The following is a 23,622-nucleotide window of genomic DNA, read 5'->3' as shown; positions in this document are numbered from 1 at the left end:
GTCCGCGAGCTGCTGCTGCTGCTCATGACGAAAATCTCTCGACGCGGCCAATATCGCTCGCGGCTCTCAAAGACTCGAGCTGCATCATTGCTCGACGTCCAAGTCTTGACAAACAAGCTGCACGTACTTACGCTCTGACCTCGATTTTATTACAACGGGCAAATCTTTCGTAATCCCTCGAGCGCGACGACTCTCGACTCTCCGACTTGCATGCGGGATGCACGCACGGAGTATTATTCGAGCCAGCGCGAGGTCGTCGAACCAAAATCACGGCGAATCTCATCTAATCGCGCGATTCTCGACTAGGCTCGGAGAGTCTTGCCTCCATAATAACCATATCGATGTCCAAAGTGTGTCCTAGTCGCCAGTTGGCCACATTTGCCGCTGGCCAGTGTACGAGTGTACACATGAAATAATAATATGGCAACGGGTTTCGACGAAGCCCGATCGCATCAGAAGCCGAGGTGCATTATACGCCGCCACAGGCGCAAAAGTGAAAACGGAACCTGCGGCGCGAGCGAGCCGTGCTCGAAATTCGTGATGAGCGTGGCAGGTTTCCGTGTGTCTGCATCTCGAGGCTGTGTGCGAGACAGAGAAAGAGAGAAAGAGATTCCTTTTATGTAGGGGACTGCCTGCTGTGCGCGGCTGCCCCGAGAGAAAAAGAATGAAGGAAGAGGTATTATATACCTGCGCACAAAGCTCAGGAGAGCGAGTCATGTTTATCGAGCGAAGCACGCAAAGTCAGTGAATGTATACTCGGGTATACACACTCGCACATACTCGTGCTCGCTAACGCACACGATCAAGGAGAGATCCTTCATGCTGCGGAGATTTTTTTCTCCTCGGCGCCAATGATCATTTAGGTCAGATTATCTCATTGCGATTTTCATGTGAAATGTATACATACACGAGATGTGCCATATTTTTCCAGCTTAATCTCTGCCAGGCACTTTGTTCGCAATTTTTTTAGTCCTCCTTTTCTTTTAGTTTATTGAAAAGTCGACTTTGTTGCCGGAAGTCTGCGAGGATTATGATGCTCGGGTATTTTTTTTCTCTCCATAGCTCCTCTCCATTGTAGGTTAATGGGAAATGAGCTGCGATACAGGTCAACGCGCTTTTGCCGTCGTCGAAAAAACAACGACGCTGTGACCAACTCGATTCTGGCCGAGGCAGTGCAGAAAACAAACGGAGACAAATCTCGGTGGCTCTTTTCAGCTGCGTTATATCGTCGAACGGAGAGCTAGCTACAAGGATATTTCAGAATAGCCGAGCGCGACGTTCGATATCCGCGCTATTCTTGCAGCTCTGCAAAATTCAGCAGGCTATCCATTGGTTAATCAGAGTCTCGATATTTACGTCGGGGTTAATGAACCTCCCTATCTTGCTCGCTCTTTCTGTTTTCAATTATTCAAAGCTCTCGGAGGTTGCTGCGCTGCTCTGTGTACATCGGTCGCTGATTTGGTTGCATTTTTGCTATAGACGTGTCTTTTTGCACGATAGGAAATAATATTCGCCTCCCGTGCTCGTAAAAGCCTGCCAAAAACCAGTCGCGCTCGTCGGGTCGCGAGCGAGCGAGCCTCGGATTTCCCATTGAAATTGCTCATTCAAGGAACGCGTTCGGCCGGTTATTCAAATTAATATATATAAGCGCGCGCTCTTGGCATGCTAATATTCAGTTTGTAACGAGAAACAGTCCAATTAAATTTGAATTTTACACGGATTTAATCGGAATAATATCGGAGAATTATTTCTTCTCGCAAAAGTGAAATAAGAGTGAAACAGAGAGAGAGAGAGAGAGAGAGAGAGAAAGAAACCACAATAATGAGTTGGAGCATGACGTTGGCTCTCGTCGATGACAGAAATCCGCTACATATAGATGCTAGAGAGAGGCAGGCTTATAGTATTTATAAGCTTCGGTTATTATTCGCGAGCAAAAATCCGTGGATTTTACGCTTCGCCAGAGCCGCTAATCGATCGCTTGGCTAGCAGAAAACGCCACGGACTTACGTAACAGCTATTCTTTATACAGCGATCTGTGGAGGAAAAAAACAAATCTCGCGACGTAAGCGCATAATATTGTGCCGTTGATACGCGCGCAACTGACGATACTTTGTTTTGAAAAGGAAACGACTATAGATCGCGTAAACTCCGAGTGCTTATCAGTCACGTTATACAGGCGCACGCAGCGCATTTTCTGCATCGACAATGCCGATTCAGCCGCGACCTACTGCTTGCATCGAGTACCCTCTAATTGCTTTCGATCGCTCGCACTCGTCCTTATTTTTCGTGTGCAGCGCGTCCGCTGAAAAATTATGGCCAATTCATCCATCTCGAATCACTTTCCATGGGGCAGCTCTCGCTCGCTCGATAAAACAAAGACCGATATACATAATCGAGTGATTCAAAGTTCGTCGGCATCGACTAAAAATATCCCTATCCGCCAGCTCTGCCGGATTACATATTATTCTCGAAAATATTGCTAAAATACTGCGCGCCTCTCTGCTTCGTCTGTCAATGGTAAAATATATATCAGTGATCTTTGCGCGTCTTTGGACATTCTTGGAAAATATCACTTTTTCTCCGGCTGCTGTTGCCGTTTATTGCTCTTCATTGCGATGAATAATGTAGCCAGCGCCGCTGCTGCTGCCATCGACGTGCGCCTGTGTTTTTTTCGAACAAAAATAAAACAAGTTTCTTTTTCTTGCCCATGAATATTCCATGTCACAAGTCCGGTGTATTTAAATATAAAGCTCGATACGATTGTTTTCATTCGATCTCGTTTCGAAGCAATATATGTTTTATAAATTAACTCTTAATTTCTAGAGCTACTGTGCGCGCGGATAATTAAAATTAGTAAATCGATAACCTTTCGCTTCGTAAGAGTCAGCGGGACTTTCGCAATCGCTGAGTATTAAGCGAGATTATCTTTCGCGATATGTTCACTCGCGAGTAGATTAGGATTTTCGAGAAAACAGTAACACTCGAGGATCAAATCGCTATGCTTGTTGAACACACGCACGCACGAATACAAGTACGAATTCGTGTGCCGAATAATAGAAGATAATAGCAGTTTTTTTATCCGCTCCAATATATCAACTAACTTCTCGGTTTATACGTTCATTTATCGGATTAAGTAATCATTATCAAATAGTACGGGCAGTATATCACAATTTTTGCTCAATCGCTCTTGAACATTTTCATTTATTCGCTTCAATGATTTTACCCAAAATAACGAATGCTTTTGCACACTTTGCTCTCCAAAAGTGCTGAAATTAATGGCGCAATAATCATATGTAAGATGCATGTAACAAAGCGTCAAAGCAAAAAAGTCTTGCGTGCACATAGGCCAGTAATGAACAAGCAGATAGACATGTTTTACGATGCAAAGCCGGGAAAAACAAATTACAATCGGAGAACTTTTTTCTCTCTCTCTCCCCCGACAATTGTGCAGTATAAAAAAGTTTCTGCCAGAGATCACCTTGGCACAGAAACAAAAGAAAATACTTTAGTGCGGGGGTGGCACGAGCTCGGGAAAACTTTTTAAATTAATTTCTTTCTTCGCTGCTAAAGTTTCGCAAGGATTTTTCGAATTAAAAGTAAGCGCGTCGCCCGTTCGGCGACATTTATGACTGCATGACTGCGGAAAATCGATGGGGCGAGTTTTTGCGCAAGCCCGATAGCGAATTTCCAGAGGGTCGCGAGGTTTTTCACCTCCGCCTAGCAACACCAGAGCTTTGCTAAGCTATCGCGCCGCGACCGGCCAAATAATTATTAGACAAGTAATTATGCGTTTTGTCAAATTTGCTCGCTCAAACGGCATATAGAAAACCTTGAACTTACTATACTCGTCTGCTCGTGTACATGCTCACTGGCAACGACGCTATTATTTCGAAATTCAAGTTACGTCTGAGAAGAATAATTCACACTCTGCAAGGCGTGCAGAAAATGTGCCTTCGATCGCTCCATTATATTACGCGTAGAGTATTCAGCTCACACACAGAGAGCTCGTCCTCTTTGGGCTCGCTCGCTCGCGCGCGCGCACCTTCTTTATTCTTTTTCCCGTTTCCGCTTGTGTGGCGATGCGAGCATTCTTATTGTTCTCCGCAGTTCACTTCGAGTCTTCTTCTTTTTTTGCTTCGTGGGCTCGCACGACATAACACGGCGCATCTGCAGCGCGACGACCTGCATTCTCAAACTTGTATGTGTGTGCGCGCAGTTACGAAGAAGGGGGCAGACGACGACGACAACAACGAGCGAGCTGCGAAGAAAAGAAAGTAACGAGATAAAAAGAAAAAGATAAGCTGCGAATTCGCGCTCGCGCGCGCGCTATAAGTGCATTAAATGCAATGTTTGTTTGTTTCTTACTTTCTCTCATCCGAACGCGTCTTTATTCAAATATTTAACTTTGCGGCTTTTACTTTTTTGCCCACCTCTCTTTCTTGACGACGTAACATAAGCACCGTTTCGATACTCCATATTAATAAATATATAATACGGACGTGAATACACAAATACGTGCCATTACATTCCGTTCGAATACCTAACACAGCCAACGGTGTACAAAGTTTCTTTCCTATATATCTATTGAAGTCTATTTTTCTCTTGAAAAAGTGATGAATAGTTTGGTGTAGACATTTTTCAAGGACTTTGATTGGAAGTTTCTATTAGCTGTGAGAAGTTTTTTTTACTCAAATTTACTTTTACAGTTGTTGTAAAATTAAAAAGTATTATTATGACTCAAAATATTTCACTTTACTATTAATTAAATATTATAGTTATAGTTGGCTAAAATAGTTGTTGAGCGCGTGTCAATCAACATGGTAATTGAATAAAATCGGAAGTTTCTCTGTGACACAACAGACAGAAGTTTGCAGGCGCAACTTTGTCCAGAATGTAATATATAAAGTTCTTACGTGGACGAACACAAGTTACGATAAAATAACCTTGGATTTACTGATGTCAAGAAACGTCACCATTTATAAATAAAAAATCTATTGCTATTCTCTGCTATCGTCAATCCTTTCCCGAATTCAAACTTCTATTTGAGTACGAGTCTCAAAAATCATTCTCAAAACTGCTATGCAAATTTTACACGAAAAAAAAAAAAGAAATCGTAACGAACACGTAACAAAATAACAAAAGCTCTATTTTTGATGGCAGTAGATCGTAAGAGGGGAAAAAATAGAAAGTCAACCGCACGATCATCGCTTCGACCTCCTCGAAGTTTTCTCTCTCTCTCTCTCTCTCTCTTTCAACGTATGTTATGTATTTGCCAGACTCAATTATAGTTTCTCTATTCTCTCTTGTTGTTCATCGAGCAACTGCCATCCCAATTAATCAATCTGCTAGCGAATAGGGAGAGAAATAGAAAGAGATAGGGAGCATGTGTAATAAACTCGTTTATTATTTATATCTTTTATCTTCCTCTTCACGTTCGATTCGTTCTATCTCTTTTTCTTCGTCCCAATGCATTTGTGTGTAACTGAAACTTTTTATGATCTTGAAGGAAATTTCCCTTTCGCTAAAAAACACGTTGTAATATCGATTAGTGCGTTAGATGATCGTTGGTTTATCTCACACACTCGCTCACTTAATATACGCTAAGGGATTTAATTGTAAAATCTTTCATTAAACAATTTAAATATTCAATAAAAAAATAGCTCGAAAAAATAACTGAAATATCATAAAAATATATGCATTAACTAGACTTCATTCAAGCTCGTGTCTTTCCGCACATATGTTTCTAGCCCAGACGAAATGAATGCTAGAAAGGAGGGTGAAAAAATAATGACCCTAAAGAACTTCTCAGTCACGCATCAGAGGACTTTGCCCCCCTCGAATGCGACGAGGTCAACGTGTTATACATACAGAAACTCGCCGAGTCGAGAGAGAGTTTGTTGTGCTATTTTTCATATCTTTGACCTCTCGTGCGCGATGATAATGATAATTGCCTCGCTCAAAGTGTCTGAGCTCGTGCAGTACGTCCATAAGAAGGCTTCGCACCAACAGAATTTGCTTATCTGCGCGATTTACACAATTCGCTTCATATACTCGTCTTCATTGATTTTACTAATTTGAGATTTTTATCTTGTTTGTTTCAGGTGAGAAACTGAATATTTACATTCGGAAACTGAAAGTTTCGATCTTTTCTATGCTAAACGGGGTAAGTGGTTCATAATCAAGTTAAACCCTTTGGATAATGAAATATTCTTTCCTTACAATATGTCATCGAGATTTTTTGACATGCTGTTTCCCTTTGCATTCTGAAGGATTGTTTTTACCGATGCTTTCAATCCTCTTTCATTCGGGTCGGTCAGCAAGGGGGTCTGACAAAAAAAACAAAGTGAGGGGAAATCACAAAGGCTTTATTTATAATGAACGGGGGAAAAATAGCTGGAAATAGGTTTTGGGAGTTTGCTAGTGAAAATCAAAAATCGACATTTAGTCAAAGCAATCAATGGAATAGAAAAAAATGTCGAAATTTCAACCAAATGCAGAGAGCAAGCGAGCTATACGCACGTATAATACAAACTCGCAATGTAGCCTGTTTTATTATCATTCCATCAATCATTTTTCAAGTGCTGTGTGCACGCAGTCGATAAAGTACATAAAAAATATTGACAATCTTTATAAACTTGTCGTGTGTAACACGTGAATTGCGAACATTCTCGATTTATATCAGTTGCCGCGGCAAGACAGCGAAAGAGAGATAAACGTTGTAATATATGTATTTATGTATCGATATCGGAAGATTAGATTAATAAAAATTTTATATTATTTTTCGATTTAATTACTTTGCACATGCGTACGGCGAGTGTATATTTACCGAGAGCTCAAAATATATCGCATTGCTACACGACGAGGGACGAAGCAACGACGAGAATGAGAGATGAATTCCTCTATGCAAAAATCAATATATACAAGGGTCGAGGAGCTCGTCGTGCACAGATGTATTTATACTTCACTGTGTGTGTGCGCAGTGTGCGCGAGCGCTGGCAAGCTAGCAGCTGTGTATACCAGACACGTCTTGTCTCTCTCCCTTTTATGTGCTCGCGTTGCTCGTTTCGATGACAAGTTATGACGATGGTGGGAAAAATCAGAGCAACTGTCTCTGCTACTGGCTTGAGCTTTTAACAAAAAAAATGTCATTTTCCTTACGCGCGCAGGTGTAGAGAGAGAGAGAGAGAGAGAGAGAGTACGCGCGTCAGAGAAATAGAAACTCTTTGTTATAAAAGCGGAATAATCGTAGCTGATATACGGCAAAAGCGAGATAGAGCGAGGAACAATGCAGCAGCATTAAAGGCAGACAAGCGTGGGTGGACCGAGTAACAGAGAAAGAGCAAAACACACGAACCTGATTTATATCGCGCTTTATTATTGTATTGCCAGGTAATATACATTTCGAAAGGCTCGACCGAGCGCGCTATATATGCGAGTACACATTGGAGCACATTATGAGTCATTTGGTATATATATCGTTACGTAAAATAGAGAAGGAAAAAAACGTCCGCATCGATGTAATGTAATAGAGGTTTTGTTGTAAGGCTCGTTAGCGTAAAACATTGCCATAATTTTTCGTTTAAGAGTCCATAGTAGAGATAGCGTCGCAGAAATTTAAAGGAACAAGCCGCCGGCGGATTTTAGAAAGCGCCTTCAAGTGCGAGCTATGAACAGAAGGTGTTAGAGAAACGAACGATGACTCTGTCGACCGGGCTTTATCTTTGTGGGCAATCTTTCGCAGTTGGCAGCGATTATCATGACTCGTTGGAATTACGTGCGCAAAAAAAAGTAGCTGGACTGATAGCTCGTGGCAGCCACTAACAGTAGCGCTTATAAACGTCTACGAAGCCCCCCGATCGACTCTAATGGACTGACCATCAGGATTGTTTTCCGAAGCAAAGAATGAAAAAAGAAAGGAGCGCGTCAACCTCGAACTTGAACTCTTGACCCACATGCGGCAAGGGAGAAAAATTGAGCCGTTTTTGTCGTGCAGCCGCTTTGCGTATAAACAAATGCGAATCGGGTGTAGAAAAAAATGCGCATCTCTTGTGCGGCGCGTTCCGGAAAGACGGAGCGCGTCATGCCGGCCGAGAGCTATCTATATACGAGCGAACGAGCGAGAGAAGAAAAAAGAGCTGAAATCTTACATTCATCAGAGAGAGAGAGAGAGAGGCCGAGAGTCCGAGTTATGCGCTCTGTGCGAGTCTGAGTGCGCGAGTTTGCTGCACGGCTCGAGAGACATTAGAAGAGAAACGAGTTTGCAAAGTCGGCGCGTTAACCTCGCATACTGACATGCAGCGAAGAAAAAGACCGAAGCGAGAGACAAGTTCCCCGAAGTGTCTGCAGCTATATATTGCTCGACTTTCCTACTCGTCGGTCACGAGAACGAGAGCGCCGCGCGCTCGTTCGCTCGCTCGGCAAAGCCATACACACACACACACGCTCACTACTACACTCGCCTCGCTCACAGGCTCAAGAAATGCTATTATATGAACGCCCATTATCTGTACTGTACATAGACATATCTCGTTGCTCGCTTTATTATCATGTTTCACGCGACGATAAGTCGTTTCTTTTTTCTTATTCTTTCTTCGTTTTTTTTCCTTTTTTGCTGAATGCTTCATTTTTCTCTTCTATCTCTCTCTGGGAAAAATTCTTTACTGGAAACGTTACACTCCATGCTTTATCAGCGAAATTGAATAATCCGAGCTCACGTTCGCGCGTATGAATAGGCAAAATCGAGCCGACGTGCATTAGCCTACATCGCAGCTGCAGCTCTCGACAGTCTAGCTCGTCATAATCAATTAACGCGCGCGCGAGACCAAGTGCACTATTATGCTACATCTTCTATGCGTCTCGAGTCTCGAGTCTTGACCTCGACTCAATTTTTCAAATGAGAGAAAGAGAAGAAAAAAAAAAGTAAAAGTGCATCTCGAATCTCCTCTGGCATCGCTTGGCATTGCTCGGAAATTTTTCGGTTACTCGAGCTCTGCTTCGCTGTTTTTTTTTTTTTTTTTTGCNCTCTGCTTCGCTTGTTTTTTTTTTTTTTTTGCACGGCGAAGCAACAGAGCCAATGGAGAGACGGAGGCGAAACGTCGTTATGCGCACGAACACGCGGATGTGCAGCGGTGTACGAAAGGAGCGTGCGGAGCGCGACTCCATATTTACGAACGTCTCGAGCGAGAGCGGACGAGCGAAATTTTTCCCAAATAGCCGAGCATGAATTTTCCAAGTTTTTTATTTCCACCCTGAGAAAAAGCGAGCGAAAAAAAATGAATCGACGAGGCGCGTGGAGCGCACAAACTCCCCTTTAGCAAACAAAGGCTACTGCTGCTGCCTGCCGCTGCGCTGCTGTAATGATGATGGGGGATAGCCGGAGCTACATCCGGGGAGAGCAGCAGCAGCAGCAGCAGCAGCAGCAGCAGCGGCGGCGGCGGTGGCAGCAGCGCTTTGCGGAATATTCGCGATCGGTGTGTGCGCCGTTGCAAGTCGTCGTCTGTGGAGAGACTGTGCGTGTGTGTTTGTGCGCGCCTCTCTATAGATATACCTATACACGCTCTCTGCGTATATAGACGGCAAAACTTGGCTGGCACAAAAGTGGGGATTTGCGCCGAGCGAGCGTCGAGCGAGCGGCTTCAGCCAGTCGAGTGGCGACCTTCGTTGCGTCCATAAGCCCAAGCCAGAGACGTAGCGCCAGCCACTATCTTCTATATATATAACAAAACTTTCGTCTCAGCTTTCGACTGATACACCATCTATACCTATCCTACGTATATATAATATATATACATTTACATATAGTGCATACTCCGGTCTGTGTATATACTTACACATAGTGTTTTGTACATGTGCGCATGTATTGTGTGTGTGCTTAAATAAATTTAGTGCATTCGGAGTCGCATCGGAAAAGCATTTATTGTTATTTGTTAGTTATAGTTTGTTTGTTAGTTTGTTTGTTCAGTTATTTGTTCGTTCGTTCGTTGTTTTATTGTTCGACAAAAGTGAATGATAACAAGTGAATTATACACATGTTTATATGTGTGTATATTTGTCCATTGTGATTGATACATCTAGTGATACATAGATAAGAGTGGAACGAAATTCATACATAAGAAGCTTCGAGTTCATTGTACAAGACGACAATTGCCTTTTTCTACGTTGGCCAAAGTGGATGATTAAAAGTGCAGTTCTGTGATCAGTTTAAGAATCGAATAAGGAAAAAAATGAAGTTAGTGTCGAGGAGGTCGGATTTGTTAAAATGCCACCAGTGTTAGGTGGTTCGGCAGCGGCAATGGCCGTTTTGCCGGCCAGTCCGCAGCAAGCCGTGGCGGGCCATCATCATCATCACCACCATCCACACCATCAAGCCGGGCCGCCGCCGTCGTCGGCGAGTCAGCAGCATCACCCGCTGAACCACCACCCGGGACACAACCCGGTCACGGCCGCAGCCCTGGCGGCCCACCACCAGGCTATGATGGCCGCGCACCATCATCAGCAGCAGATGGTCGCGGCAGCGGCTGCGGTGGCCGCGGCCAACTCGGCTTCGGCGACGGGTCAGATTCTCTACCAGCCCTACGCCCTGGGCAATGGCCTGCCGCCCCCGCCGCCACAGCAACAGCAGCAACAGCAGCAGCAGCAGCAGCAGCACGGTGCGCACAGCGGCGCTAACAGTCTGGTGCCACCGCCGCCGCTTAGCTTCGCAGCCGCTGCGACGGCCTTTCATCATGTGACGCCGACGTCGACGGCTAGTCCCGTGACCGCTGGACATCGCTACATGCTCGGCCAGCCGTCGGCTTTCAGCAGCGCCTCGCAGTCTTCGACGGGCGCTTCGAATGCCGAAGCTGCACCGATCACCCTGTGAGTTCTGCCACTCCTTTTTACGTGTCTCCGCGAGCCTTGTCGTATCTGCGTCGTCGTCTAAGCGTCTTGTACGCGCGCAGCTTTAAACTCTACTTACAAGCCCATCAACGGCTGAAATTAGAATCTAGCTATTTTGGGACTCGAGACGAATCTTTTGGCAACGGGTCGGAGAAGATTTAGCTCTTGGCGCGTTCGCACGCGTCGATTAGGAGTCAAAGGACGTCGGGTACCCCAGCGACTCCTCGCTCAAATTTTTTTATTGCCCTTGACTTTATCGCTAAGATGGAGGAAAAAGAGAGGAAAAATTAACCGCTGAACAAAGAAAGCAGCGGCAGTAGTGCGATTTAGCTGCTTTGCCCGCGAGAAGATGTATATAGAAAACAAGTTCTGCCAAGTGCGCGCCTCCAGAGAGTATACAAGTTAACTTTTTCCCGTTACATTTCCCTCCTCCTGCTTCTCCTACTATGCGCCTCTTCTTCCTTGTCTTTCTACTCTTTTCTTCGAGTACAGATGCGAAACTCGCTTGCGGGCAAAACTTTTCTTACGCCTTGCTCCTAGAAATCTTTTTTCTCGTGTCTCTCTTCTTTATCTATGCGCGTCTGCCTCGCCTGGAAAATCCATACCGAGTGCAAAGTGCAGACACTCGAGATTACATTTTTTAAATGTACGTTACAAGTTACGAATGCACTTATTTTTTGAACATAGTCAAGACGACTCGTAATTTTTTTAATTGTATCCAGTCAACTCGAAAGGAGAAAAGTGTCTGCATAACGGTTCTTCTCTTTCTCTCTCTCTCTCTCTCTCGTGGGTGCGCGCGCCCACACGCGGAACAACGACAAAGGTTTAAGAAAAACATCTTGAATGTTTCAATTGGTAATGCACGTGCTGGAAGACGACATTTTGGCTCTCGAGCTTTAACGCTCGTTCGGGCGCGCGTCCGTGTATGCGTGCGTGTGCGTGTGTCAGGGGTAGAACAGGTGCTGCGTTCGCTCAGCATTATACGTGTATCGCACCGACGGACCGGGAATTCCGGTTTGTTTCCCTTTACTCTCTTGCAGCATAGGCGTACACACTGCACATACACACAGACGACGGGCGCGCTTTTGCAGCAGGTCACGCATACTTATACTTCCCCTTTTTGCCCCCTCCTCCATTATACAATCTATATGCACTGTGTGCGTGTCGAGAGAGAATGAGAGAAAGAGCGAACCAGACGTGCATGTACGTGTAATGGCCGCCTGGGAAAAGCGGAGTACACAACAATGCTGCTGTATATAATGCTCTCTTTGCACATACACACTTACAGGCGCCTCGCTGTCTATACGGCACTGAGCTTTTAATGTTCTCGGCACACACGTATATTAATAAATTCTTTTTTCGCCTTCTTCTATCGCTCTCTCACTCTCACTATTTCTCTCTTTTCAGTTGATGATGAATAAGGTCGGTTCGCGCTTTGTCTATAAATTAATCGCGAGCCGTAATTAGATTCCACATCGATCTGAATTATGCATGCACACAGCGTGCACTTACCGTTACGCTAAATTACATTTCCTCGCGCAGCTGTAAATATTTACTTGAGAAACTTTTCAAAATTACGTAACGACCTTTGCTTAGGCTCTCTCTCTCTCTCTCTCTCTCTCTCTCTCTCTCTCTCTCTTTCTCTCTCTCTCTCTCTTTCTCTGCGCGTGTATGTGTACATGCAAACACACACGGATTAACGTAGACGCTGTGATAGAGAATTTCAAATCCGCTTATAACAGCGCTGCTCGCGTATTATAACAAAATAAAAAAAGAGCTTTAAAAATAACATGATGTAATAACGCCAAATACTCCACGAATACCTTCAGGTTATCGAACTTAGTTGATTGGATTTTTCCGACATTTTTTGCACTACATTGTAAACATACTTTTTTACATGCTTTTTCGAAACATTACAATGAAAATGATTGAGAGAAATTTGTAAAATTTCTAACTCTCTCAAGAACTTTCAAACTGGAAGATTTTTTCATAATTCTAATTTTGTTTTCTTGACGATTTTTTTTGCTTTCTCCACTGATAGATTCATTCATAATTTGGAAGAGCAATGAAGCAAGGTGTATATTATGAAAATAAAAGAAAGATTCAGTATTAATGCTTTTTTGCTTTCATTTCTTGCAACAATAGGTGGTAGTAAAAGCAATATCTTGCTCTTTTTTTCTATCACTCTTTCATTTTTTTTGCACGAAATGTGCGAGACTCAAGGTCAAGCAAGGTCGTCTTTTTTTCGATGACATTTCTCACTCTCTTGTGTGTCTCATCGTTATGAATGCGGAGCTTGTTGTTTTTGACGCTCGACGACTGATAAAAATCCGTATACATTAATAAATGCGCGATCGTCGTTATCTTTGCAAAATATTCGATATGTGTGTAAACGTGCGCAGCTGCGTGAGTAATCTTATCTTCTTGTATGAGAGAGTACGTGGCTGCAGCAGTACATAATACAGAAATTTGATATCATGAGTGTGTTTGTGTCATTTTCCTCGTTCGATTATCATTTATCGTTGCGCTCTCCTTTCGCATAATCGTCGCATTCTCTTGCAGTATAGTAGCAATTCCATCGGTTGCAATTTTAGTCTGGCCTAAATATGCTAATTTTCTACCTTAATAACAATATCCTTTACAATTGAAATGTTTAAGAATCTGGTGCGAGTAAGAAACACGAAGCAATGATGATTTGCCTAATAAGTAGTGACTCCAAAAAGAGACAAGGGGAACTCGCTGTAGTAAAAAAAACGAGAATGATGTGGGTATAAAACGAGCAAAGAAAAAAAATAAAGATTGAAAATGGTTTCTTGTTCGCTTGCGTTTGACTTTTTTCCGCTTCTTTTCTTCGTCTCGTTTTGTCACACTATTTATCCTTATCCTCTTCACGTGGGAGAGGTTAAAGGTCTGCGTAGATAGTTTTTTAGTCGTTAGTGTAATGACTGTGCGATAGTCTGAATCCACAAACAGAAGACATAAGTCACTCTACTTGCTTTTCATCGATCTCAATGTTTACATTCCATACTCTGCACTTGTAATTAATACGCAAGATGATTTGAATGAAAGATTCAATACGCCTCTCAAGCTCTCGAATAAACTATACAAGTGAAAACGAAATTTATCGATTATGTGAAGAGCTAAGCTGTGATTCTCATATACATGTATATATGTATGAGCACTTTCTTTATACCCATAGTCTCGTTTTGTGTGCCAGTGTATTTCTATATATGTACCTATTTACAAGCATAATATTCATGAGCTGTAAAAAAACCGGTTATATAATAAAACAACTGATGGCAACTCCCCTCTTGTGCAAATTTCGACATAATACACTCGCACGCAGTTTAAGTATATGGCCGATTCTCTGTGAAATCGAATGGCCAAAAAATTTTTTTTTCTGCAAATATGAAAAACTTGCTGTTCCCGATGTCAGAAATGTCCCCAAATTTTATTAGAATTTTTGGGACCATCTATCACTCTTTTTCAGAGGCCCGAAGTTGGACATTTTAGCGTTTTTTGGAAATTCATGAAAAATCACAAATTTTCAAATAATTCCTGGATCAGAGTAGAATGATTCAAAAGTAAAAGTGCCCAGGAACTTTTTTGTTGGAAATTGTCCAAATTTTCAGAAAAAAAATATTCCAAAGTGATTGGAACAATCTAGGTAAGTGTAAAGCAAAAAAACTGCAAAAGGGACATAAATGATGAAATCTAATCGAGTTCGAACCGGACTTTCATTTCCTAAACTATGTAAAAAGCTTCCCAAAGATGTCAACTACTGCCTGATAAAGTTTTGTAATGGGTCTTACAGTTTGACGCAATGTAGACAACAATGTGTGGCGAAAAACATGCAAAAAAGGCCTGAAAATGGCTGTTTTTGGTGATTTTAGGCATTTTGGGCCTATTTTTGACCTTTTTTGCATGTTTTTCACCACACATTGTTATCTACATTGCGTTAAACTTTAAGACCCATTACAAAACTTTATCAGGCAGTAGTTGACATCTTTGGGAAGCTTTTTACATAGTTTAGGAAATGAAAGTCCGGTTCGAACTCGATTAGATTTCATGATTTATGTTCCTTTTGCAGTTTTTTTACTTTACACTTACCTAGATTGTTCCAATCACTTTGGCATATTTTTTTTCTGAAAATTTGGACAATTTCCAACAAAAAAGTTCCTGGGCACTTTTACTTTTGAATCATTCTACCCTGATCCAGGAATTATTTGAATATTTGTGATTTTTCATGAATTTCAAAAAAACCCTAAAATGGCCAACTTCGGGCCCCTGAAAAAGAGTGATAGATGGTCCCAAAAATTCTAATAAAATTTGGGGACATTTCTGACATCGGAAACAGCAAGTTTTTCATATTTGCAGAAAAAAAAATTTTTTGGCCATTCGATTTCACAGAGAATCGGCCATATGTATACACACACATCTAAATGCTAAAATTGCGAGCATTAACCTTGCCACGGCATGCGATGATGAGATGTGCACACACACACACACTTTTACGCGCGTTGAATGCTAATAACCGTTTATCGCTCAACGGACGCACTGAATGAGTAAGTGAGGGAAGCGGCTAGCAAGAGAGAGAAAGAGAAAAAAAGAAAATTTCGCCTAAAAGGTGATGATGAATATGAATTTGTATGTAGAGGACAGTCTGAAGGGTTTCGTCACTCAATTTTTCAAGTACTTCGTAGACTTTTATCATGACCGTTCATATAATTTACACTTGCAAACACAAATCTTTAATGTAATTAATTTTGTATCGAGATAATGAGGTTCGTGGACGTGACCCCCCGTTCAAACGAGTAATTTTTTTATGACACAAGAATCAATTCAAACGTTATAACTATCTTATATACCTGAATACAAAGAATCCGGAAACGATGATGAATTCGTAAATCGCAACGATGAATAGTCGCTCGATTATCGTGTGATTAATGCCAGTTGTAAAATTTTATCGATTCCGCTCATAGAGCATACATCATGCAGCGTCGTGGCACCTTGCCATTCCGGTTTAGAAGTGAAGAGTCAGTGGCGACGTTAAATAACTGTCAGTAATTGTATACACATGCGGCTTGAGAGATCTTTTCGCGCTTCTTGATATAATCGATCGATCTGTATGGCCAAAATACATGATCAAGCGAGCTTTCTCGAGCAATCGTCAATGAACAATATGAGTCAGTCGATATCATTGATTTTCAATGATTCTCCACGATAATGACGATGACCATCAGTGGAAGATTTAATCATTACCAGTGTCTTACATAGTACATAAATTAATGGCCAAGGTCAGAAGGCGCTGGTGTCGTCACCCTTTATTCAGAATACTCTCATACGCTATAAACACTCAGGTTGCCGGTATTTTAATCGCGCAAAACTCGATTTTTCAACGTGTACGTTCATTGATTAAAACCAAAAAATTTTCGGTTTTCAAGGGGAAAATGTGACACATACAGAACATATTTTTTTGTAGCCTTGGAAAAGAGTGAAAATTTTTTTTTTTACTCTACATCTTGTGCCACTACAGTCATAACATCAAAAACACACATATGCGAGGCCCGAGAGAAAGAGAAAGAAAAACTTTTGACGCATTGAGAAAAAAAGCAGGACGAGCAAAGGTAAACTCTCGGGCACTCCTAATATTGACTCTAAAAATAAGAGCACGTCTGTACGATTGGTTTATGTATCCCGAGCTCGTCTGAGTGTGCGTGTGTGTGTGTGTGTGTGTGTTTGTGTGAGCGAATGTGTGCATACGCGATTTGCGCTTTGATGGAGATTATACTCGTTCTCTATTTCCGTGCTTTTGCGTCATGAATCAACTGACGTAAGGCTTCGTTCGTTCGCGAAGCGCGCGCGAGAGTTCAAGAAACTTTCATCTATATATTTCTTCGTAAGTTTATCACTACGCCGATATTTGTAATAATTTAGCTTGTATGTGCGTGCATATTATTTTATATATATTGCAATAGTGGAATCCGACGCACGTTGGCTCGAGTCCAAAATTGCGCGCTCGTGTGTGCGTGACGCGGCGCAATTATTTCGGGACACGAACTCTCTCGCTGACTATAATTACCTCTTTGTGTCGCGTGGGGGCTCTATTACGCATTGTTCTTTCTTTCGCTATCTATCAGTCTCTCCGCGGCGGCGACACGAGTGATCAAAAATAGAACAACCGATGTAATCGATCTAAACCCTCCCCCCCTTCATCGTACGTTCTACATTATATACGCGCCTTTGTAAATAACCTTTATTTACGGAATTTTTGAATTTTTAATTAACCTTGACAGTGAAGATTTAATTATTTTAAGCCAGAAAACTGGTTTTTGTTTGAGTTTCTTCTTTCTCTTGCTGGTCTGTGGCTTTGATTATACAGGTGTTAATAACACTCGAGTATCTCTCTGTGCCAATGTGTATACAACCATGACTCTAAACTAACCGCAAACAGATAATGGCATTCTTTTATTTCTAACTTTGCTCGTTCTTAGAATGTATTCTTATCGATTTAAATTACAAACATGTATAGTGTGTACATATAGACACACACGCCGATGTATACACAATTAATTATATACTATTTATACATTTGTACTTACACGTGCGATTCTTACGTAATGCGCCGGGTGCGTTACGCGTCGCGCGACATGTTTATGGAAATAATTCCGCGAACGAAAAAAAGACAATTTCGCGATCACTCGCGCGGATAAGCTAAGTGAAAAAAATCTCAACGCTTCCTGCTGTTGCTCGACTACATAGTAATCGTGATATTCTGTATTCTGGGTCAACGCGTGCGACTTTCGGCGCTTATTCGACCCGTGAAAGTTGAAATTCATGTACTCCAGCGATCCAATCGATTCACCCGTTTGAGCTTACTTGATTTTTCTCTTGAACAAATGCGTATGATGCATACGAGCAAACATTGTAAATCGTTTCAATTTTTGTTATCTGCTGCTGTAAATACAAATGAGTAAGAGTGACGAGTCGTAGATGCAACAAAATCATTGATACTGATAAACAAAAAAGCTTCGTATCTTTTAAGTCGAGGCAGATTATTAATGCACACGATAAAATATAGCCCAAGATAGCTTGTATGCGAATACAAAGTAAAACGATGCACGGTGAACGAGAAAATTTAATATATTTTGACTTTTTTGAGCTTTGCATAAAATTTCCAAGAAACGATGTCAACACGAAAATAAACACGACTATCGATTCACTTGGCGATATTACACAATTAAGACGATTCCGTTCGAGTGTACGTGCTGCTTTCTATATGCACAAATTATTATTTCTCACTTCTTTGTGCAGCAGTTGCAACTCTCGCAAAAGTGCATAATTCACACCAATACGATAAAGTGCCTATTATACGCTCGCGAACTCGCACATGCCTTTCAAAACGAAATAGCGAGAGAACTCGTTTCAATTGTGCATGCGTACGTAAATGTTTACGTAATAGGCTATTATGAACATTCCATGTTACTACTGAAAAACGTCCGATTTATACAATTTTTTTTCTTTTATTTTTCCTTCTTCTTTTCATTCTTACCCGGATTAATAATAAGTTTCCTACTCCGAGTCATCTCTCTCTCTCTCCCTCTCCCTCTTATAAGAGAGACCTTGGCGTGCTCGAGCGAGCGTGTCTGCATAACGCGCGCGCGCGCGTTCACCTAACCTTCGTATATGTGTATACGCGCGCGCGCGCCTGTGTGTATGGCCCACAAACGCGATTGTACATACAATCAAGCCGGCGATAACGATCATTGCCTTGTATTAGTCGTAGAGTCGTCGTCACGCGATATGTACTTTTTTCATAATGCACCTTTTTACTCAGCCTGCATTTGTACGTGTGTACCATGAAACTTCTTGCAGATATAAATTGGCGAAGCAAGCGCGTACAGTGCAATCTACGCTTTCTGCACTCACGACGATGCCGATGATAATGATGATGACGACTGTTTCTTTTCCGACTAGCGGGAAATGCTTGTATTTTTCATTTCTTTCTTTAATTTTAGTTACGATTATTTAATATCGATAAAGCGTGAGCGTTTGTGCATATTTTATATCGAATCAATGAGAGTCCGAAGTTTGGAAAAACTTCTATTCGATTTTTGCATGGAATCGACGCGAGTCAACTAGAGATTAGAACGCTTTTGCTGTTTATGCTTCGAGGAAAACAGTACATCAAAATTCCTGTAGATTAGCCGAGGGTTGCAATCGATCATATAATTTATGTCGCTCGTTGACGTGTTTATATATACGTAAACATTCAGACACATGCACACTATACATGAGAAATTCACGCATATATAACATTTTAAAATGAAAGTCGACCTTGTCGTCTACGCTGACTGACCGATAAATCAACTCCTTCGCATAAATCCATAATATATATAAACATAGGCGCCCATGTTACAATATGATAATAACATAATTCTTCTTTTAGCTTAGCGTCTGTAATGTTGTATACATATAGAGTACATTCTACTACGCGAACAATGCGAAATGCGCAATTTTTGTTGAATCATTGTGCTTCGCTCTGACATACGACGATAACATGCACTACGAATATATTGTGCCCTGCTCTTTTTCTTTTTACCGTACAATATTACCACATTTTCTCACGTCATTAGCTACGTCGCGATCGCGCATGATATTATATGTGTGAAGTCCAATTAATTCTTGAAAAGTCTATGTATAATCCTATCCTATATTGTATGATGATTGAGTGTAGGATTATACGTTAGATGAATTAGGAATGTATAGATACACGTACCGTTAGAGATAGAGGCTTGATTTAATTGAAAGAAATATTTCAGCCAAAGAAAGTTTTTATATTGTTATAAGTTTAACTAAAAACTCAACTGATTACTATTATGTTGAACGAATTTTTGTTGATTTTTCTTCTTTTATCGATACTTGTTACATTGCTTTAAATGTTAGCAAGGTCATCAATGGTCAGATGATTTTTTAATTTTAATCATTGATGAATTATGCTGGTACATTTCTTTTTGTTTGATTATAACCAATACATTTATTATAAAACTTTTTCAAACATTCTTGTCTTTTTTGATAATGTTTGTGAAATACGTTTTCCTTATCAAAAAGTGAATTACGACGTTCAATTAGTGTTTATTTATACTCTCCAAATGTCGGCCAATTTTTTGGCCCCATTGAACGTAAATTACAAAGCCAAGGATTCACAATTGTGATTTGAATTTCATTAAAACTACGTTCACCTCAGTTGTACCGTCATTCCCGGGTCCTCAGCAAATCGAAGTGAGCTAGGCTCAGCAATTTGAGGTGGTTTAAAAACGTGGGATTGCATAAATTACATGGGCTCTATAGGTGCACCCAGTATGCTCTTGAAAAAAGTCTTCCATTAATTATAATCGTTTTTAGTTTGCTTTCTTATTTCATAATTCTCATTTTTTAAACAAGTTTTTAATACTATAAGTGTAGGAAAATCGAATGTAATCTAAGTTCTAAAAAATTTTTTGCGATCAATTGATGAGTGAACATAATCTTGTTCGTTATTGTTTTTCTAAAAGTTGTGCTTGAAAGACATATTTTTTAAATTTCTCTGTAAACTATCTCATATAATAGTTATTCTTATGGGCCACCTCAAACTTGAATAACCTGTTGTAAGAATGAATTCAGAAACCACATAAACTCAAGTGTGTGTATGATCACGGCAAGAACGATTAATAGACTTTCAAATCAAGCTGCCAATGATAATCATTGTCCTCAAAAATTCTTCTTAGCAATAATAAAGACAAAATTTGAGGTAGAATTAAAGAACATACAAAATTAAATAGTATATGCCTATATAGTGTTATCCCTAGGCACAGGTGGATTAAAGAGCAGATATTTTTTTTAATTCGGTTCATAGAGAAATGCATATTATTTACAAAATAAGGTTCTCTTTTAACACAATGTGCTTTTATTGTGTGAGAGTCTTGTAAAAAAATAAAAGAACCAGATTAGAAATTTTTTTAAACTCCATTACAAATTTTTGTGACGTTATTTAAATAACAAAAAAGAAAGTTTAACATTCGTTAAAAGTAGTCAAGTTTTTCGGATGAAAAATAAAAATCTCGATTGTCATTTGAAGAAAATTGAGTAATTGATTGTGAACATGAAAGTATTTATTTGAGGTTTTCTTTGAGATTAGACTTCGCGTTATAATTCAAAGTAACGTAAACTTTTTTCGCGTTTCGAGACTAATTGTTATCTTAATTGTTTTGAGCTGTCAAGATTAATGATGTTTACATTAATTTCTTTTTTCTGCGTACATCTATATATACTTCCAAAATGTATCACAGCTTTTATTACGAAAAAATTGCCATTCGATAAGTTTTAGACTAATTATACGAGTTTGCGTGACGCATGATATAATTCGAAAACAAGAAAACATTTTTCCGGCTGCATTCGAAGAAATTGCGTAAGATCTAGATAAAAGTTTTTATCGAATGGTCGAATCGTGCTGACATTTTAATTTGAAATCAGAAATACATTACGTTTTAATAATTTTTTAACCTAATATTTTATTTCTGTTCAACAGGGAACGAAGAGAGGTTGAGGTTCGTGACATGGAATCACGTGAGGCTAAGTTGGAACGATTAGAAAAGCAGATAGCAGCGGAGCAAGCCGTTCATAAACACTTTGAGGAGTCGTTCAGGGTAGCGAAGTTGGTGAGTTTTATTTCATTTTATAAATTTGATTTTTTAAAATAGTATACATTTCTTTTACTTGGAATCAGCCGATGAGTTACGAATCGTTTTAATAGTACCAATCTTTTTTCAACACAATATTTTTCAATTAGCAATCGTGCGTTGAATATTAAATGTAACGGTATTTTTAAAATATAAACAAGAAAAATTGAAGATTATATTGACCATAAAGTTATGTAAAATGAAAGGTTGAAATTAATTTTTTTGTTATTTATGTGAAAAACAATTTAAATTTTTTTTACGTCTAAATAATACAAATTTGGTTCTCGGGTATATTTTAAATAACTGAGTAAAATTTCCATTTAAGAAGTTTCAAAAAATGAGTAGGGTTTTTTCTTAAATCCTTCAAAAAAAGGTTGGACAAAAAACCGTGAAATGTTTATTTCAAATTCAAAACAGTATAGGCAAAGAGGTGCGAAATTTTATAACTAGCTCTGAACAATGTTTTGCAATTGCCAAGAACTTGTTTATAGTTTTTATTTTAAAACCTTTGATTCTTCGACATATTCTTCTTACAACTTTTTTTGTGACTTCCTTCCTGACTTGAAAATAAAAAATATATACGTACGAAGTATTTTGGATTTGGTTATCACACACAACGGAAATCATATTTCCTTGACAGATTGACAGCAAGATGACATTATAATTGTTTTCATGCGTAAAAAATATATTGTGAGGTACTTAAAGTAATATAAGACTTCAAGATGGCAATTTTTGACCAATATAAAGTCATTTCATAACACTGTCTTGAAATTAGACACTTTCCTTCATTTTGTACTGGAAAATTATCGCAAATAAGTTTTGCTTTATTCCTTATTAAATATGAATCTGAAATTAGAAATGAAATAAATAGATACAACAAATTATTGAGTCATGTAAACTAGTCTAGACACATTCAAACTATCACTGAAGGATGATCTTGACTACTCATTTCACGAATTTCATAGTTTATTCATAAATATCAAAAATCGATGTAGATTACATTTGATTTTATAACTTAACTGATTATTCCAGCAAAACTGACGTTTTGTTGTGTATTTTGTTCACGAGCATACATTCATTGAATACGATGAAAAATTAGTGCTAGTATTTTTTCACCGCACTCTTGTTCATTATGCACCAATTCTTTCCCTCTTATACGCATATATTACAAAGCACAACGAGCTAGCATATCTATAACATTGGCGTTTTTTATTGTTGACCTAATCACGTCTACCAAATTTAAAGAAACAAAGTTCTCAGATTTGAGTTGAAAAAAATCTATAAAGTAGATATTTTAGACATCTATAAAGCAGACAAGTTCACATATTACTTGAGTCAAATTTGCGTTATTTAATAATTAGCGATAATCTTTTATGTTTAGTTTAATAGATAAAGTTCTCCGTTTCATTTTACATAAATTTGAAAACTAGTGTGATTGAGCATTTCGATCATTTTTATTGTTCACATGCTGCCACTTCTTGAGATGTATATTATATTAACAAATAGACACGTTGCAATCGTTAGAAGTAAATTTTTTAAGTGATCGGTAAACTAAATAAAAAGTAAAATGTTGTCTACTGTGAAGAGAATATCATAGCAGCTACTGAAAATGACGAGCATATCAATTGAAACAGGTGCCTCACTCTATTTTACAGCAAAGAGGAATGCAGGCCGCTGCTGCGATGCCAGTGTGGAACAGTTACATGCCATTGCCACCGCCCCACAGCGCAGCGTCAGCCGCGTCAAGGCTGCATCACCATGCATCGGCGGCCGCTGCAGCGTCCACGGGGCCAGGTGGAACGACGAGTAGTAGTGCTTCGCAACGAGCAGTCGAGGAACAGCAAGCAGAGCAGCGGGCTCATCAGCTGGCTGCACATGCGGTCGCCGAAAGATCTCAGCAAGAAGCTAACGAATACGCTGCGCAACAAAATTTAGCGTATCTCAGAGCAGCAACCGCCGTCCCGCAATCGGCTCAACAGGTCAGTTTTGCTCGATTATTATAGATCATTTTTTTCGTGACAACTTG

The 23,622-nt window shown here is 40.1% G+C and overlaps 1 protein-coding gene across 2 annotated transcripts in view; it reads left to right on the top strand.

Moving 5' to 3' along the window:
• Nucleotides 1-23,622, top strand: part of LOC106660582 (probable JmjC domain-containing histone demethylation protein 2C) — a 132,019-nt gene that overhangs the window by 94,380 nt on the left and 14,017 nt on the right. Inside the window, exons 9-10 of one of the 2 annotated variants that reach the window (XM_023460357.1) lie at nt 21,446-21,575; nt 23,252-23,575. In XM_023460357.1, coding sequence (XP_023316125.1) covers nt 21,446-21,575; nt 23,252-23,575 — 454 coding nt within the window. Of the gene's footprint in view, nt 1-21,445; nt 21,576-23,230; nt 23,576-23,622 lie in introns of both variants that reach the window. The other variant, XM_023460356.1, reaches the window with a different exon arrangement.

Source organism: Trichogramma pretiosum, unplaced genomic scaffold (genome assembly GCF_000599845.2).
Source record: "Trichogramma pretiosum strain Unisexual culture from Peru unplaced genomic scaffold, Tpre_2.0 scaffold59, whole genome shotgun sequence".
NCBI lineage: Eukaryota > Metazoa > Arthropoda > Insecta > Hymenoptera > Trichogrammatidae > Trichogramma > Trichogramma pretiosum.
The sequence above is the reverse complement of the archived record's forward strand: the minus strand, read 5'-3'. Positions and strand labels throughout refer to the sequence as shown.